Consider the following 18,880-nt stretch of genomic DNA (forward strand, 5'->3'; position numbering starts at 1 on the left):
TTTTGTGCCTTCAAAGCAGCCCTGCCAGAGAAGAGGCAGAGAAATACCCATAAACCTCCTTCTGGAGGTACCATTTAACATATACCTGGAGGATGAACAACGGGCAGTGAAAGGAGAGGAGAGGCAAACAGGCAAGAAACGGAGGAACAAAGGTGTTGCTGTCCAAGTCCCTTCCATCTGCACCACCGAGCTGGTAGCAACAGATGGCTATCAAACCGATTCTTCTTGCGGACACGGGGAATCCAGGACCAGGCAGTGGTCTGCAGCTGCATCTACGACTGTAGCTGAAAGCCCAGAGGAGAGGAAGGATCCTATTCCTGAGGAGATTTCTTGTGAACATGGGGCTCGTCCAACAGGAGGAGAGGTCCCAGCAGAAATCAGCAAGGAATGCACTAGCTCTGGGTGGTGGGAAAGGATCCAAAACTGGCTGCTGTCGTTCGGAATGTATTTGGAAAATATAATAAAGTCCTAGCTCTCCCAGCCAGATCCTTTCCTGTTTGCTATTGTTTCATTGGTCCCTAACGTGAGCATGCTTAGAGTGCTGAACCAGGGACCATCTGCATCACAGTGGGATGTGGGCACTTGCAGGTAGCCTGCTGTGAGCCGCGGGAGAATCTAGCTAGCTAGGCTTTGAGGACCTGATTTAAAGGCCACAGGAGTCTTTGCAGTGACTTCACTAGGCTTTGAATCAGGTCCTTATACGGCCCTCACCACCGACATCTGCTGAGCACCTCACAGGCTGCATCCCAGGTGATGGGGATGATCAAGTGATTACCTGATCCCTGGCCACAGCCCCATCGCCTGGAGGCAGCTTAATTAATCACAGGCTGGGGGCTGAACCAGAATCCCTTTAAAGGACCAGCCCATCCTGGGAGAGTCCCTTGGATTTTAGGGGCCCAACTTGAGACCCCTGATAGGGACCTGGTTTTCAGAGGGAGGGAGGGAGGGTAGGTAGCTGGGTGGGTAATAAACACTGTCTAAAAATTAGCCCCCGTTAAGGTATCTCAAGAAGAGCTAGGTGGGGAACAACAGTTCTCCATCCTGGCAGCGTTTTTGAGAGTTCCAACCTTTTTCCCATCCCGAATTGGGATGAAAAGTCAAAACTCCCAAAAACGTTTGTGACCTGATGATCTGAAAAATGTTTTGTTTCGATAACTTTGAAACATCTCCTTTCCATTTCAACCTTTTTTTCTATTTTTTAAAGCTTTTTTTTTTAGTATAAATTAACTAAAATGTCTGAACAGAAAGTTGCTTTGCACCGGAAAACGAAGGTGTTTGTTTCAGTAATGTCAAAGCGGGATGGTTCTACAATTTCAGAACTTGCCCTTCTCAAAGGGGGAGAGTTATCAGAACTGACCCTCCCCCACAAACAGTTCTAGCCCCAGCAAATTGACATTTTCTGACCAAAAAAACCTTGGGTTGGAAAATTCCCGACCAGCTCCACTCTCAAGTGGGGCACTTGGATGCACGAGTCGCTTTTGAAAACCTCGGCACGCAATTGCTGCTCCTCGGAACCTCTGGATGGCACTTTGATTTAGGTGCCGCCAGCTGCGGGGAATGTTGGCTTCATTTCTCCCTTTCCCTGACTCCCTTGCATCTGCCCAGCTCGCATCTGGATTCAATCTCTTTTGGCCCTAACACTGTCTTTGTATCATTGCCCAGCCAGCCGTTAACATTTCAGCAGCCACAGTTCTGTCACTCGGAGAATGCAGCTTCTTTCAGCTCCCCGGGCTTATCTCAGGGTCGACATCAAGGGCACACCCGGTCACCTGTGAAGCCTGATTTGCAATAATTTGTAGGCCAGTCCCAGTTTTAACCTGGTCCTTTCAGTAGCTATCGATCAGCCCTGTGCTAATTGGGCCAACTTTTAGGCAGAGACTGAGTGGGGAGAGCAGACCTGAAGCACATCTCTGCTGACTAATGAAATTTTGCGCTAACTAAGCTGGCCGATGTGTATGTGCACCACTGCCCTCTACTGGATGGTATCTGAACTGCTCAGCTGTGTGGCATGAGTTATACTATTGATAACTACTAATAGAGATTTGATGGGTAGCATCAGCATCATCAAACATGCATAGTCTACTGAGGACCACTGCACCAGCCAGAGTGACTACGCTTGATGGTGTCACACTAGGCCTTGTGTAGTGAAGTTCCCAGATCTGGCTCAATCCTGCAAATCCACAAATCCCTGGGATGGCCCTGCAAAGGGTACCAGGTAGGGTCAATGGAGAGTTGTGGAGAGCATGGTGTGCTGGGGTGTTTTTGTGCATCCTGGCAACGTGGCCGAAGAGCATGCAAGGCTGCTTTTGAACTTAATAAGCAAAGAGAATTCGTCTGAAATCAACAAGATGAAATACAATGAGAATAAGCACAAAGTACTTCACTGGGAAGGAAAAATCAAATGCCTAACTACCAAATGGGGAATAACTGGCTAGGCGGTAGTACCGATGAAAAGGAACTGGGGGTTATAGTGGATCACAAATTGAATACGAATCGTCAATGAGGCTAATATCATTCTGGGCTGTATTAACAGGGTGTTGTAGATAAGACATGGGAGATACTTGTCCCTCTCTGCTGAGCACTGGTGAGGACTCAGGTGCAGTATTGTGTCCAGTTCTGGGCACCACACTTTAGGGAACATGGATAAATTAGAGAGAGTCCAGAGAAGAGCAACAAAAATGATAAAAGATTTAGAAAACCTGATCTATGAGGAAAGGTTAAAAAAACTGGGCATGTTTAGTCATGAGAAAAGAAAACTGATAACAGTCCTCCAGGGCCGGCTTTAGGCACCGCGGGGCCTGATTCGAAGGAGCTGCCGCCGAAGTCCCGCTGCTGTCTTTGGCGGCAGCTCAGTCGCTGCCACGGAGGAAGGACCCTCTGCCAAAATGCCGCCGAAGACAGCGGCAACGATTGAGCTGACGACGACGACAGTGGCGAGACTTTGGCGGCAGCTCCTTCGGGACGTTGCAGGGTCCTCTTAGGGGCACGGGGCCCGATTCCGGGGAATCGGCCGAATCGCCCTAAAGCCAGCCCTGCAGTCTTCAAATATGTTAAGGGCTGTTATGAAGAGGATAGTGATCCATTGTTCTCCATGGCCACTGAAGGTAGGACAGTATAACAATGCAGGTAGTACACAGGTTTGATAGATCCTGAACTTTGTCTCAGCACAAAGATATTTTGGCATCCATAAGCGAGACGTGGACATCATGCAGCAGGCAGTGAGAAATACTGTGACTTTGAATGCGGCTTGCAGCCTAGGTAGATAAACTCGTCAATCTCTCCACAGAACTCGACCCCGCCTGCAACGGGGGCCCTGCTGGTCCCACTCTGTGGTTCTGGCCCTTGATCTTCTGCCACGAGAAGCTCAACTCCATAATGGAGCGGCGCCTTGGAGACCTTGGAGGGGGGAGGCTGAAATACTTGAACTTCTCCACCAGCAAGGCAGTGTCGTCAGCAGAGTCTCGATCAGTGAACACTTCTTCACCACCCTTGATTCTGACCTGTGGAGCGGGAAGTCCCAGTATCCAATCGATCGCTCAACACAGAATAGCGGTGGGAGGAGAATGCATCCCTGTCTCATGTTGTGTAGAAATGCGGCAAAAGTCATGAACCAAATGACAGTGGCCTGTGCTTTTACAGTAGCTAGCGCTGAGTTCTCTCTCTGCTGGTATCATTGTGAAGCTCTGCAGAGCCCTGGCATCCAGCACAATCCTGGCATGGTTTTGTTTCACCACACCTTTCCGCTGGGGATCACAAACGATTATAACCAGTAAGCAGTGATTTGCAGTGAGATGCGTAATTCAACACATTCACTCCAGTTCCCTTCTGTTTGTCAGGCAGCTCCAGTCTGGGGGTTCACATCTGGTCTCAGAGGCAGTGGAGAGGGGTTGGGGTGGGGGAGTGAACCCAGCTGCCAATGCACCATGTATAATGTCCCTAAGCACAGATGTCATCTTGCTGGGGGCAAAGAGCAGGACATAGTGTGAGGCTGACACCCAAGAGAACACAGCAGAGGTAGGTAATTGAAATGGTGCAGAGATAACCGGTTCTTCGGCATAAATCTTGTTTCCTGGGAGCCTGGATTCAGGATTCTGCATTCAGGTGGTGGCCGCTGGCAGTCGTTTTCAGCACTTAAGATATGGGATATCCCCAGGTCCACGTGGGAAACAAAGGTGAGTCTAAAATGAGACACACTCCCCTAGGGAGGAGCGGATGGGAGGTAGGCTAATGCCCCTATGCACCCACGCTCCCCCTGGACTTTGTTTAGTGCCTTTGCATTTCAGAAACAAGACAGCTTTGCGGCTCCCCCTTGTGACCAAACTAGCTAGTGACGGGATTAAGCTGGGGGTGTGGGCAGGGGGCGGAGGGATTGTCAGCCTTGGAATAGCCTCCATCCTAATGTTTCTCAGAGGCTGGTTTGTTCTAAGTGTCAAGTGGTGTCTGTGTACTGCACTGTACTGTTCTGGGGTGGGGGGCAGCAGCGAGCAGTGGGGAATGGGGGTGGGGGTGGTCGAGAGTGGGGGCTGCTGAAGAGATGGAGTAGAGAGGGCACCCGTTGCTAGGGGCATTGTGAGGGTATTTGTTGCTAAGGAGCATAATAACGAGGGCACCTGTTACCGGGCAGGCGTGGCAGTGAGCTCTGATTGCAGGGGTGCTGCGGTGGTCAATAATATTTTTTCTTCTTTAGAGGGTGGGGAAAGATCATGGTTTTAAGTAATTTGCAATTTTCAGTGTCAGTTTTAGGGCAGCTGCAGACATTGCTCTGTGTGTGTGTGTGTGTGTGTGTGTGTACACACACACCCATGCTCCTTGGAGAGACCTTCTTTAAAACCTACACGCCTCCCCTCTAGGTCCCAGGTTGTCTAGGTGGACAGAATCACACAATTCTGCTATGAAAACAGGAAAAGGGAGCGGTGGGACTGGATATGCCTGGGTTTGCTGGTGGGTTACAGAGCTTCACCACTAGATGAAAAGGTTCAGAAAAGGGCAACAAAAATGATTAGGGGTATGGAACGGCTTCCGGATGAGAAGAGATTAATAAGACTGGGACTTTTCAGCTTGGAAAAGAGACAGCTAAGGGGAGATATGATTGAGGTCTATAAAATCATGACTGGGGTAGAGAAAGTAGATAAGGAAGTGTTGTTTACTACTTCTCATAACACAAGAACTAGGGGGTCACCACATGAAATTAATAGGCAGCAGGTTTAAAACAAATAAAAGGAAGTATTTCTTCACACAACGCACAGTCAACCTGTGGAACTCCTTGCCAGAGGATGTTGTGAAGGCCAAGACCATAACAGGGTTCAAAAAAGAACTAGATAAATTCATGGAGGAAGGTCCATCAATGGCTATTAGCCAGAATGGGCAGGAATGGTGTCCCTAGCCTCTGTTTGCCAGAAGCTGGGAATGAACAACAGGGGATGGATCACTTGATGATTACCTGTTCTGTTTATTCCCTCTGGGGCACCTGGCACTGGCTACTGTCGGAAGACAGGATACTGGCTAGATGGACCCTTGGTCTGACCCAGTAGGGCCATTCTTATGAGCATCCATCCAACTCCATCCTTGGACAGTAATGATCAAAAGCTATCTCTGTCGGAGGGGTGCCAGGTGGCCCATGTGAAATGAGTTTGCTGGGTCTTGGCCCAGTTCGGTAGGCATCAACATCACAAAAACAATGATCAGTTGGCACGAATTAGTCCCCTTGGTTGGTAGCTTCAGCAAAGAGGCCATGGACTGAATGGGGCATTCAGAGGAAAGTGGATAGTGTGGTCTAGTGGATAGAGCATGGTATTGGGAGTAGGGAGACCAGGGTGCTACCTAGCTTTCCCACTGTCCCATCTTTGTGCATCAGTTTCCCCATCTGTAAAATGGGGTTAATTATACTGACCTCCTTTATAAAGCACTTTGAGATCTACTGATGAAAAATGCTACAGAAGAGGTAGATGATATTATTAGTGGTGGGTAGGAGTGTAGGGAGAAGCTTGCACTGCCTGCCTCTGCCCATGCTGTACTTACTCTGTGCACAATCTCCAGGCTTGTCTCTTATGATGCAAATTGTAGATAAGAAAGCTGAATATCCTTTGGGAGAAAAGCCCGATCTGAGGGTCACAGCTAGATCCCTAGTATAAAAGGCAGCCAGTCCTTACCCCTACTCCAGGAGGAAGGGATATGCAGGCAAAGTGGCAAGTTTTCTTTTCTTTTTATGTACTTCATGCTAATATTACGAGTGGGATAATAGTGCAAAGCATGACGGGTAATTGCATGCTAATTGCCAGTTAGTCAGTATCTTTTTTAGCAGTGCTTGCTCTCTCTCTCTCTCTCTCTCTGTAGCTTGCCTAATTTGCAAAGGGAACTTGTGTGTGAATAGGATCTTTTCATATATAATTTAATAACAACAGATTCTGGCATAAAGAAGAATGACATCTGCAGTGACACTTGCTGGGATAAAAATTTCATGGGCCATCGACCCTCATGCTCCCCTGCACAGGCTGCCCACTGGTCAGGGGTCAGGAGGAGACCCTGCACCCCTGCCTAGCATTGTACCACACAGTTGGCCAGGTGCGTGATGCAGACATGCCAAGCCTCGCTCATTCTGGATTAATTGCCAGGCAACTTCTGAAGCGCCTTGCTCTTGTGGAGATGAATTTTGCAGCATTTTAGATGAGTAATTTAAAATGTCTCACTGGTAACATCTATGAAATCACAGGCATTGAAACTGTCACGGCTTGGAATGCTCTGCATGATGAGTGAAGCTTTTATTTATTTTGTTACCACCCCTGAAGCATTTGGCATTTCTTACTGATAACAGACTGGACACCAGCCTAGATGGACCATTAATGAGTCCCAGTACAGCTGGAGGCAGGATTCTGTGCTGGATGGTCTATCTCAATGCAGATGGAGACCAAGAGAGAGGGCACTGGGCTCTCTCACTGTAGATCGAGACCGGATAGAGGTGCCGTTGGAGACCAGGCTAGATGCACCCATGTTCTAGTCAATGCAGCAGGAGACAGAATTCCAGACTAGACTGACTTCTGGGCTGCTGTGAAGTAGTGACTTCTATGTTCTGAATCCGAAACCTCTTCCTGCTTTGTTTGTGTTCATTACAAATTCTTTTCCTCTGATTTGAAGGCACTTTGTGCACAGATCCTCAAAGGTACTTAGGCACCTAATTCCCATGGGAGTAAGGTGCCTAAATACCTTTGGGGATCTGGGACTTTGTGCCCAGTTCCAAAAACAGAGCGTTAGCCAAACTCTGCAGACCTGATTGCAAGGTGAGCGGCCAGTCTGTGAGCAGCATTTGAGTCACCTCAGGGCAGATGGGGAGGAGGGGAATGGACCCATGGGCTGCAAGATCCTCTCCACCCTTACAGGGAGAAATACTGCAGTCTTCTGTAGTGATAATGCCAAGTAGGGTGGGCTATACTCCACAGTCCTTACTCAGGCAAAGTCAAGCACTGAGTAAGGACTGTAGGATTTAGCCTAGTAGAAACTCTTTTGTAACCTATTGTGCTTGGGGTCATTACTGCAGGATACTGTTGTGTGTTTTGTTACTGTAGTATTAATTACTGCTGAGCAGTGATATGCTCTTTGAAATTCTGTAATATTGTTTACTGTAGAATAGCGTAGCATTCATTTCTGTTGACCATTGTTCTGTTTTTTTAGTACTGTAGTATTAAATACTGTTGAGCAGCGCTGCTGGGTCTGTTTCTATGGCGTATACTACAGTATCAATTACTATGGAATAGTGTAGCAATTCTTTAAAGTAGGGTAAAATTCCTAGTTCATCCTGCAGGCTACTCCTGCTGTGTCAAGACCCCATAATGTCATGGCTCAAAGCCAGAGCAAAATCACCCAAACGTGGCCCTGTTAGTGTCAGACGGAGGTTGCTCTGATCTGGCTCACAAGATCATGAATGTCCCCTCAAGTCTCCATCCATCCATCCATCCCATTGCAATTGTGGTGGGTAGCAGCCATTCCTCCTTAGTTGGTGTGTTCTATGGGGGCCTGTTCATTCAGAGTCCTATACTGATCCCCATGTTTTGAGACACCAGCAGGTAGGAGAGGGAGAAGCCAATTTGGTAGCCTGTCACGAGTCTGCTCAGGAAGACCTTCAGTACAGAGACCCCCAAAGGAAACAGGGAAGCCATGTTAGCCACCCAGGAGCACCCCAGCTGTACAGAGAGGCCTTCATGGGGGAATGCTACAGCAATAACCCCAGAGATTACTGAGCTGGAGGGTATCTTGAGGCCAGGCAGGAGGTCAAGTGGCAGAGTTACTTAACAGGACATGGTTGCTGGGATGGGGTGGGGACTCTACGTTCATCATTGCAACCTCATCAGTTTTTAAGCTTTTCTTCCTTTTGAACTTAGAAGACATTTCAGGCTCTGTTCAGTTGGGAGAGCTTCAGCAATGGACCAGCCACTGCAGCCCCCATACCCCCAAATTTCTCACTGCCTCACGTACAGCTGTATATAAAAGCCCTCTCCTTGAAATTGGATCACCTCCCTGGTGCGCCCACACACACACACACACACATACACCCAGCTGCCCCGAGACGCCAATGCAAGCAGCAGGCTGGGCTGCACACAGGTTGTTAGTTTATTGATACACACTGTCAGCACAGCACAGGTTTGTAAGGGGTTTTCTTTACAGCGTGCATCATACACAGAGACTGGAAAAGCACCACATCAGGCCAGGGATGGTGCGGACGCTGCCACACAAGCGCCATGCTGCGGTTGTCAGCCACGTGTGGGGCGCAGAGGGCAAAGAGAGATGGAGTCTCTCAGATCAGACGCGGCCCCTTCTGGCTCCCACCCTGATGCTGCGGAAAGGGAAACCTAGCCTATGTCACCTTTAAAGGGACAACAAGAAGCTCCCAAGCAGAAATCCGCTCCCCCCTTGTAGACACCCTCCCAGCCAGATTCTGACTCTCCCCTCCTGGTCTCATGGGGGCACCTACGTCAGTCTAAGTTCAATCAACCTCCTGCTCCAGAGTGTGCGTTACATCAGCCTCAACTCCCCGACTGTCACACGCATTGGCCAATGGGCAACTTACAACCCCCTTACACAACACCTCTGAATTGGGCCCACTGATTCAATGAGTTCACAGTCAGCTGTGCCACACACCTCCTCCTCCGGTCTCTAGAGAAACTGTCAATCCCACTCACCACCTCCCCCATCCAGCTGTCTCTAGGAAAGGCCGATTGTCACCAACCCCCTCCTCCTTCTGTCTCCAGGGAAGACTCTCCGGGTATGTCTACACTGCAGTAAAAAACCCATGGCATTGGGTCTCAGAGCCCAGGTCAGCTGACTTGGGCTCGGGCTGCAGGGCTAAAAATTGCAGTGGAGATGTTCCGGCTCGGGCTGGAGCCCAGGCTCTGAGACCCACCCCCCTCATAACCTTGGGGGAGCTTGAATGTCTATATTGCAATTTTATAACCCCACCGCCTGAGCCCCACGAGCCTGCGGCAGCTGACCCAGGCCCGCCATAGCTGTGCCGTGGATCTTTCATCGCACTGTGGACACATCCTTAGTCACCACCACCCTCCTCCGCCTGTCCCCGGGGAAGGCTGACTGTCACACCTACCACTCCCTGCCTGCACCCATCTCCAGTATATTACCTCAATTCTCACATTGCCACGAGCAATGAAACATAAGTCACATGGTGCTGTAAATCCTGTGGCCGTTGCTGGAGTGATCTATCAACGTTACTGCTTGGAGAAGCTTCCAAGAATGCAGCAGCCTTTGGGACCTCCATTTCAGTATCCGCACACAGGCCAGAGACCAGCCAGGAAACCATGCACTGCCTGTGGGCATCAGCAGCCTCTGCACAAGCCACGTCCCAATGGACGAGTGGGGGGTTTTCAGTTGGCGTGGCTGGATTTTGCAGTATGAGGGGAAATCAAAAGCTAGTGTAAAAAAAGCCAAGGTCCTTATCGCTTCCTGGCTGCAGCACTAACAGCACAACACCGCGACGGCACACAGCAAACACTGCACAGCCGGATGCTCAAGCACCCCAAATGCCACTAAGAACGAAAATACTACTGTGCTCGCCAGAGCAGGGCCTCCCTTCCCGGAGCAATGGCCAGCGCTTGACATTTCCCTCCTCTTTTAAGGGTGACTGCTTGATAATAAACGCCCTGCTCTATTTCTCTGGGCAGCTGGGGACATGCCGGGTATAGAATATGACTGCTCACCAGGAAACTATAGGATCTTTATCCGCTGCTAGTGGCTGGTCTACATAAAATCTGTTTGTGAATCTACTACTTCTGCTGCTAGCAGGGGGACTTGCTCCTTTAACTCACACAGTAGCAGCTCAGGCTTTTAAAGCTGAAGGTTCCTGGGTTCAACCCCCCTGCTGGTGAAGAGGACGGCAATCAGAATTCTGGGACGCCGAACATCTTCCAGCTGTTGGTACCAGAGTCCTTAGTTCATTTGATTGGACCTGCTGCTTTGGATGCCCACAAGCTCCTCTGTGGGTCTTATCTGATTTCCAGATGCCGAAAAACCTCTCCACACAGAACATCCCTGTTGCCTCTGTCCTCCAGGCCCTGGCCCCAATCTGCAGCGGGGTGTGGTGAAAGGGCAGACTCTGCATCTCTCTTCCAACTTAGGAGATGCCCCCTCATCCTGTCCTGTCTCGGGGCCAAGGGCAGCTCGCAGGCATGGCTAGAAGGCTGACGGGCGCCTCACGCCACATGTTCGAGCAGACTGGGTGCCGGCAGACTCCCCTGGAAAGCTAAAGTTTTCACATAGCACAGAAAGCCCAGCACTATTTATAAAGAGGAGGGAGAGAGGCCCAGCCTTGGGAGGAGGTGGCTGGTGTGGGGAGCAGGGCGGGCCTGGGGCAGGAGCGTGAGGAAGTTCTGCTAGGCTCAGGCTGCCTCAAGTGATGGACAAGTTAGGTTGAAGCAAGAATGGGGCTCTGCTGTGAATGCCTTGGGATCTAGCCAAGCCTCTCTTCGCCCATCGCCTGGAGAAAAATGCAGCCCTCAAGACCCCTCTTGGGGCAACACGTCAGTGGCCGTAGCATGGCAAGCAGATCATGCCCGAGGGACATGGTAGCAGCAAGGAGACCCAGCGCTCCGATCAGCCTGGTTCCATGGTGCACAGTGGCGGGAGGCCAGGGGAGAGCTGTGCTTGGAGGTGGGAGTGGGCAAGGGGGACAAAAGGAAGAGAGGCTGAAATTGTTCCTCACCCCAGAAGCTGGCAGATCACTCCAGGACATGGCTGAAGTCACAAGCAGGGAGGCTGCATTCCTCCCCCGCCCAGCCGGGGCGGGAGGGGGCCTCCTGGGCAGGGCTAGGCTCCACCTGAGACAGGGGAGCAGGTACATTCACGCTGCAGCCACCCCCGGGAATTCCAACACACCCCAGGAGTGCCACGGGGCCTGTCAGGACCTGCAATGGGGCCACTCGCCCATCCCACACGGCGCTTAACCAGGTAAATAAAGGCTGTGAAGCAAGAAGCTCCAGGACAGCCTGGGGCTGAGACAGAGCCCGGATGGAGGGAGCTGAGGGTGAGGTACCTGCATGCTCTTTCCTGAGCCTGCCAAGCCTCCAATAGCTGAAAGTCCCAACCAGGAGAAAACAGCAGGCTCTAGTTTCACAGCTGACCATCTAAGCTAGGACCCACACCTGGGCTAGGTGATTAAGTGCATGCTGGGTTCACAAGCCCCCAGTGCAAATCTATCTCCCTGGGCTAGGAGGCTGGCTCCCAGCTGCAGTGGGACATACCCTTCAGGGCTCCCCAGGTGGGAATCAGGTGGCAGGTGAGGATCTAGCCCACCTGGGCAAGGTAGGAGTTGACTGAGCGCTTAGCAAAGGGCAGGGTTGGGGGGAGTAGCGGAAAGGGAGGGGCTCATTGAATTGACAGGGTAAGGGAGGGCTGAAGGGGCAGACCTAGGAGAAGGGGAGCTCATATCAGAGAGGGAAGCGCTCCGGGTTCCCCTGATGACAACATTTCCAAATTAACCCAAAGCTCCTGTTCTTTCCAACTTGAAAATGGCAATGAATGGGCAGCTTGGTTCTGAGGGGGCTGGAGCTCCCACTTCCCAGTGGGGCAAGTGCGGAAGGGGGCGGGTCTTTCCACCTTGGCGTGAATCAGATTAGCAGCCAGCTCAGGAGCTCAGGTGTTTCCCTTCTCACACTGACCAGGGTTTGTCTGCAGGAGTCAGTGGAGGCCAAGATCCCATCTGAGCAGCACCGGAGGTCCTCTCTCACTAGGGCCGGGATCCTGCCAAGTCCATATTGACATTGGACAGCGAGGCATGCACAGAGAGATTGGAAATCCACAGTCCACACTCACTCCGGCCACAACTCCCATCCAGGTCCCGGTTTCTACCCCTGCCCCCATCCCAGACCACGTCCATTGCAGAGAGCCTCAGGTTAGTCCAGTCCTGCCTCATGCATGCCTCCCCACACACGCATCCCCTCCAGCTCCCCCCTCAAGTCACTAGCGCCCCACGCTGATGTTGCACGTCTTGCAGCTGGGGTCTTTTTTGGCATCAGCGGTGGAGAGGCTCATGAGTTGGTGGCCGCTGATCTCTCCCAGCACGCCCAGGCTGAGGTCGACGGGCTCGGTGTATATGACCTCCAGGATGATGTCCTGGGCGTGGTGATAGACCAGCTCGCCGTCCTCCATGCAGCAGGTCAGGAACTTGTTGCAGGAAATGTCCAGCTGGGGCAGGCACTCCCGGCAGAAGTGGTCTCCCGGGGAGCCCTTGGGGGCCAGCACCAGGACGACGTAGTGGTAGGCGGTGTACATGCAGTAGAAGTCCGCAAAGTAGAGGTTGGTGTTGGGGCTGAAGAGGCGCTGGGCGGGGATCTGGAAGCGGTAGCGGCCGTAGGGCGAGTCCTGGGGGGGCTGGCCTGTGTTGAATTCGGTGTTGCAGCTGAAGAAGATCCCATGCAGCATGCCGCTGGTGGGTGAGCCGTGGCTCCCGCTGTTGTCCTTCAGGGAGGGCTTCATCATGTTCCCACAATGCATCCTGAGAGGCAGGTGGAGAGAGAGTGTCAGCCCAGCGGAGGGGGTATGGCTCTTGTGCTCCATCGGCTGCACTAGAGACTAGCTGCTCCTCGGGGTTACCCCAGCACGCCCCCACTGAAATCCCGGTTCGGATACTATTTGCTGGTGTGGGTATACCACAAGCTAGTGTTTGTGGACTAGTGGTTAGAGCAGGGAGTGGGATTGGAGCCAGGACTCCGGGGTCCTATTCCCAGCTTTGAGAGAGGGGTGGGGTTTCGTCTATGGGTTAAAACAGGGGACTAGGCATCAGGACTTCTGGGTTCTATTCCCAACTCGGGGAGTGTGTTTGAAATTGGTTTTACTTTCGAGTAAAGATAGGTGCAGATAGGTCTGGGACAGGACAGGGTCAGAGGGGAGCCCAGCCTTGCAGTCCCAGCTCTGTGTTCTTTGTGCCCTCTCATTCTAGGTAAGGAAAACATCTCCTGGAGATGGTGCTTCTTCCCCCCAGACCCCCTGCATTTGCTAGGCTGGGTGTGTGTTCCGGCCCTGCTAGGGGAGCCGCGGGGGGGGGGGGGAGGGTAAGGGGGTGTTACCTGACGTGCTGGAAATATTCCTTGTGCTGGTTCCTATAGAAGACCGAGAATCTGAGCATCCTGCCCGCAATGAGCTCAGCCTTCTCCTGCAGCTGGGCCAGGTGCTCCTTAGCATAGTCTGCAAGGGGGAGGGAGACATTGGCCATTACCTACATCAGTGCAGCCAGCTCCCCACCTACCCACCCCTCTGCAACCTGCTGGGCCCCTCCCCACTCCCTCCAGACAGCTGGCTCCCCAGCAGCTCAGGCTGGCTCCCCCTCCCCACCACAGCCAGCTGGCTCCCCCTTTGCACCTGTGGCAACCAGACAGCTCCCCCTCCCCATTCCCATCTTTCTGCCTCTCTCCTATGGCTGCAGCCAGCTCCCCCCACCCCTTTGTTTGTTCCTTCCCCTGCCTTTACAACCGGTTCCTACCCTTTCCCCTAGCTGGCAGCAGCCAGCTCCCTCCTCCCTTTGCTTCCCCCTCAGGGTGTGACTAGCTCCCACACCCTAAGTCTCCCACTCTTCCACTGTTGCTCTGCTAGCTCTCTCCCCCCCGCAGCCTCTGTTCTGCCTCAGAGCACAGGACGCTCCCGCCCCTCTTGGGCTGCCCTGCATCCATCCCCCTCTTCTGTCCCCTTTCTCCTCAGCCCTTCCCCAGAACACCTACAGCCTGCAAATAGGCTCCTGCCGCAGGGGCAGGGGGTCTTTGACTGCACAGGACGCCCCTGGATAGCAGCACCATTGCCCCAAGGCTCAGAGGACCGGGGATTGTTGGGGAACAGAGAGCTCCCTGGCCAATTTGGGAGGGGGGACGGACAGGGGCACACACACAGCCTCCCTCTGCGACTTGTCACTATGGAATTGGGGGGGGCTCCAACCTGTCTGAAAGCAAAGCAGGGGAGCAACGATCCCCCCCCCCCGACCCCACCCCAGCTAAGGCAGGAGAAAGGAAATCTATTTGTGGGCATTGTGCTGGTGGCAGCCGGTCTGTGCCAGCCCCCTCAGACTTGGCAGCAGGCCCATTAGGGAGCAGTCGCTGGCTGCACAAAGAGGCTGGAGCCCCAGGGGGCAACTCATGGGCAGCTCAGTTCTCGTTTAATATTCAAGCAGCATGAACCTCCCCCCTCCCCCCAGGGCTCGCACAAACAGCGTGAACTCCCCAGACCTTGCATAAGCAGTATGACACGACAGAGGTTCCCCCCCCCCCCAGGGCAGATCGGATGTGGTTCCACAGTGAGCTCAACTCTGAGAACCAATTCCCCTCTGTGGTGCAGCAGGCTGGAGATTCCCTTCCGAGGACGGGCCGCGGGGGCTCATCATAGTCTGTGCCAGCTGGGCACGGACCATGTGGCTGAGGTTCCGCTACCAGCTATTGCTCCTGATTCATCAGGGCACACTCACCCCCCGTGCAGAACTCCACGGTCTCACTCCAGCCGGACACCAGGTACTCCCCATCACTCTGCTTCACCGCTGTCTGCACGGCCACGCTGTACTCTGTCCTGGGGCTCAGGAACCAGTGGCCCCTCACAGTCATGGGCAGTGGGACTGCCTTGGCGACCAGCTTGGTGGGCACATCCTGTTCAAGGGCAAGAGCCATGCCACACATGCAAAAATAAACCAGGCTTGGGATCGAAGCAGTGTGGCTAGTGATTCCCCCCGCCAAAGCCTCCCCCTACGAGCAGCATGACACCCGGGCCCTGGTACCCTGGGAAGTACAGCACCCATCCAGGCATAGCCTCAGAGCATTGCACAAGGCTGATCTGGCAAGACCCTCCAGCAGCTCCCCTGAACTGGATATGCATGCCTGTAAGGGAGCCTGTGCCTGCCCATGATGAACAGAGAGGCAGGTCATGGAGACCTTGGGAAAACCCTTCTTAAAAACAATCTTAGTCTATTACAATGACAACCACCATGGCTCCACAATCTGCTGTACAGGGAGCTGCATGACCTACTGGCGTGGAAAACTGTTGGGTATATTGCTACAGTGGCCACTACTCTAAAACAACTGTCACTACTAATATGTTGCTCTTATATAGCATAGACTGACCGAGAATGCTGCCAAATTCACTATAATAGAATACCACTGCTTTCTAGCATCACCATAGCACTCATTACTGTAGTACACTGCAGAGTAGTACTGTTACTAATATCTGTTACTGTAGTATTTGGTGCCATAGTATCTACTGAAGTGGAATACTGTCATATCTGTTACTGCAGAGTATTATAATATTCATTAGCATGGTATTAATATCTGTGGAATACTCTGGTACTTGTTATTGCAGAATAATTTATTACCATGGTATTTACTGTTGTAGTACCTGTTACTGCAGAATATGTAGTATCTATTGACACGATACTCACTGCAGTGGAACACTGCAGTACTTGATATTGCAGAACATTGTTGTCATTATTGCCATGGCATTCATTTCTGCGTAACACTGTAGTAATTATTGCCATGGCATTCATCACTGTGGAATACTGTAGTACTTGTTACTGCAGAATGCTGCAGTATCCATTAACATCCATTCAGTCCTATGGAACACTAATTCTTTTTCTGTTTGAGCAATGTCTGAGATGGTGCCTTCTGTGTTGCACCACTAAGGCGCCAATATACATCCCACCCCACCCAGCAAGAGTTGTGCCCAACTCCTCTTGCATGCAAGATGGGCAAAGAAATCTCTCAGAGCCCTGGAAACAGCCAAACAAGCTCTGAGGTGTCCTGAAAACCTTTGTTTTAAGGAATAAATCGCCGTGTCAGTAGGCCACAAAAGCATCAGTGCAGCGCAGTGCCGTTTCTGTGGCAACGGCAAATGCTGAAGAGTCAGGAGACGTGGGGGAAAAAGAAGCTTATTATTGGGGAGGGGGAAAAAAATAATGTTTAACATTAAATAGCATCACCGTGGTAACCATCCTGCTAAAAGGATCCTGAATTAGTGACTCTGTTCCAGAGGGAGAAGGAAGAGTGAGTAATTCACTCCACGTCTCCTCTGGTTATGTGTTGGAGGGTATGTTTAGCACTCCTCTCCATGCTGATTTGAGGGGTACAGCTGCCTCCTCACCCATCCCCACACTGGTTCACGGGAGCAGGCCTCAAGTCTCCCAGGGCTCACTGCTGCTCTGGCCCCCTGGCATCAAATCTCCCCAGGCAAAACCTCTTAACTTCACAGCACAGTTGGGTGGGGAAAGGAGGCTCTTTTTCCTGGCTCAGGCATCTCGGGCTGGTGACACTAGTGGGCTGAGAGTCTGAGGGGCTCAGATCCAAATCCTTCTCCCACTGAAGGATTTTGACAGTAGTGGGACCGGGCTTTGAACCTGACTCTTCTAGTTACCCACAGCACCAGGCACAGCGCCCCCCCATGCTGTCCCCACCCATGAACCTAGTCCCTACCCTGAAGGGACCCCTTCCATGCTCCATAGGACATGCACCCCTTGGGTCCTTCACTGGAGCTGCCAGCAAAGGGACCCAGTTTGGAGGCATCTGGGATGTAGATACGCAGCTGTGCCGCGAGGAAGAGATGGCAGCCGATGGCTACACGGGGAGTGACTCAGCGCTGGGCTGAGTACTCGGGAGAACAATTGTTGGCTGAGGGTGGCGACGAGCATCCAGTTGCTACCCACGTTTCCCCCTGCCCCTTGCTCACCCTGTGTTTGAATTTGTTGGAGTTCTTGTTCTCCTTCTTGTTGAGGTCGATGAAGTAGTGGGTGACTCTCTCCAGGTCTCCCCCGTCCATGGCCCAGGAGATCCGGAACGAGTCGCACGTGATGTTGTTGATCTCGATGCTGCGGGGGGTGGAGAGCAGCTCCATGGTCCAACCCGCCTGGCTCCTACGGCACAGTGAGGGGATCAGTATGGTGACGGGCAACCGAGGGGTAGAGGCCATAAAACCAATTGGCCTCACGACCAGATCCGGAGCCCATTAGAGTCAATGGACAGACTTCCCTTCACCAGAGTGGGTTTAGCCTTCAGCCCACAGCATGGCCCCAGGGCAGAACCCCCTGCCCCAGCATGGGACTCCATTGCAGCTTCTCGTCCCCGATGTGAGAATTTGGGGGTGCTCTGAGGCAGCCCCTCTGCCAGCACTGGAGAGAGAGTACTCTGTGGAGGTGTATGTTTACACAGCTATCTGGGTACACACGCAGCTTCTGTGGTCACAGCTCTGCCAAAGGGGAGTGAAAATGCTGGCCCTAAATGAAGGGGGAGCGGGGGGGAGCTGGGACTCGGGAAGCATGGGTGCTCACATGGCTAGGAGGCCATGCTGGGAATGGCTGAGCACAGCCCAGTTATAGAGGAAGGCTGACCTTGTTGTCAATGCACTGGCCCAGGACTCAGGTGGGACCTGGATTCCATTCCTGGACTCCCTTGGTGCTTTACATAGGTCACTTACTGTCAGATTTCCAAAAGGACTGTGCTGTGTGTGTGCCCCTGATAGGCACCAGACGGCCAGCACATGCTGTGTTGAGCGCTATGGAAAAATCTGGCCCCAGCTGTGGGTGGTGAGCCCTTGAAAAACTGACCCCTCGCCGCTCTGTGCTTCAATTCCCCCGCTGTAAAAGGGGGCCACTGACACTTCCTTGGCGGGCCTCCTCTATCTAAGGTGTGAGCTCTTTGGGGCAGGGACTGTCTCTGATCCTGTGGCTGTGCAGGGCCCAGCACGATCTTGGTTGGAGCTACTGGAATACAAATAATAGCACAGAGAATAGCCCTTCCCAAAGAGCAGTAACTCAGGCAGCAATTCCCCAGCTTCTGTCATTCTCTCGCTTCCTCTCCCCATGTATGTGCCCCTCTCATCAGAGGAGCCCTAATTAATTCCATCTGAATCCATGGCGCCAGCTGAAGAGCGGGTGTCAGCCCACACGGAGGTTTGACAGAGCAGCCGGCACCTTGCAGGTGTTGGTGCCAGCAAGTATATCGCAAGCCTTGAACGGGACAGATTCGGAGCAGATGGTGCTGGGGAGGGAAGGGGCTCTGGGCCAACAGGCGCGAAAGGAGGAGGGATTTGAGGGGTTTTTTTGTTTTGAAAGGAGAGGAATTGCAGGCAGGGAAGGGGGAGGGGGATTGTGCATGCCAGGAGCTAGAGAAAATGTGAGAATGCCAAGGGGGGGTGGGTTCGGGGGGGTGTCTGGGTAACCCCCAGTTTTAACATCCCCTTTGTCATTTCAGGCACTGCTTTGCACTGTGCTTAAAGCAGCTTGATTGCCGTCATTGTACAGAGGGCAGGGTGGAATGGCAGATAGCCATATACTGCAGTTACAGTGGAAGTGGGGGTTTATTGCATACGAATGCAGGGTGTTGTGCATGGATCAGGCAAGGGAAAGTGAACAGCATATGCGGGGTGT

At 52.4% G+C, this 18,880-nt stretch overlaps 1 protein-coding gene across 1 annotated transcript; it reads right to left on the minus strand.

Annotated features, from left to right (window-relative positions):
- Window positions 1-12,456: 12,456 nt before the first annotated feature.
- PHYHIP (phytanoyl-CoA 2-hydroxylase interacting protein) lies at window positions 12,457-17,349 on the minus strand. Its single transcript, XM_065399779.1, has 4 exons — window positions 17,185-17,349; window positions 14,945-15,119; window positions 13,563-13,680; window positions 12,457-12,991 (listed from the first exon to the last, which is right to left on the minus strand). The coding sequence occupies exons 1-4, from the start codon at window positions 17,347-17,349 to the stop codon at window positions 12,457-12,459; spliced, it is 993 nt and encodes a 330-aa protein (XP_065255851.1).
- Window positions 17,350-18,880: the final 1,531 nt, after the last annotated feature.

Source organism: Emys orbicularis, chromosome 2 (assembly GCF_028017835.1).
Source record: "Emys orbicularis isolate rEmyOrb1 chromosome 2, rEmyOrb1.hap1, whole genome shotgun sequence".
NCBI classification, from domain to species: Eukaryota; Metazoa; Chordata; order Testudines; family Emydidae; genus Emys; species Emys orbicularis.

Bases quoted from the DNA above. Each gene is read 5' to 3' on its own strand.
- PHYHIP (XM_065399779.1), bottom strand. From the start codon at position 17,349: ATGGAGCTGCTCTCCACCCCCCGCAGCATCGAGATCAACAACATCACG. The intron at 15,120-17,184 runs GTGAGCAAGGGG...GCCCTTGAACAG, and splicing joins CCAACAAATTCAAACACAGG to GATGTGCCCACCAAGCTGGT. The intron at 13,681-14,944 runs GTGAGTGTGCCC...TCCCCCTTGCAG, and splicing joins CGTGGAGTTCTGCACGGGGG to ACTATGCTAAGGAGCACCTG.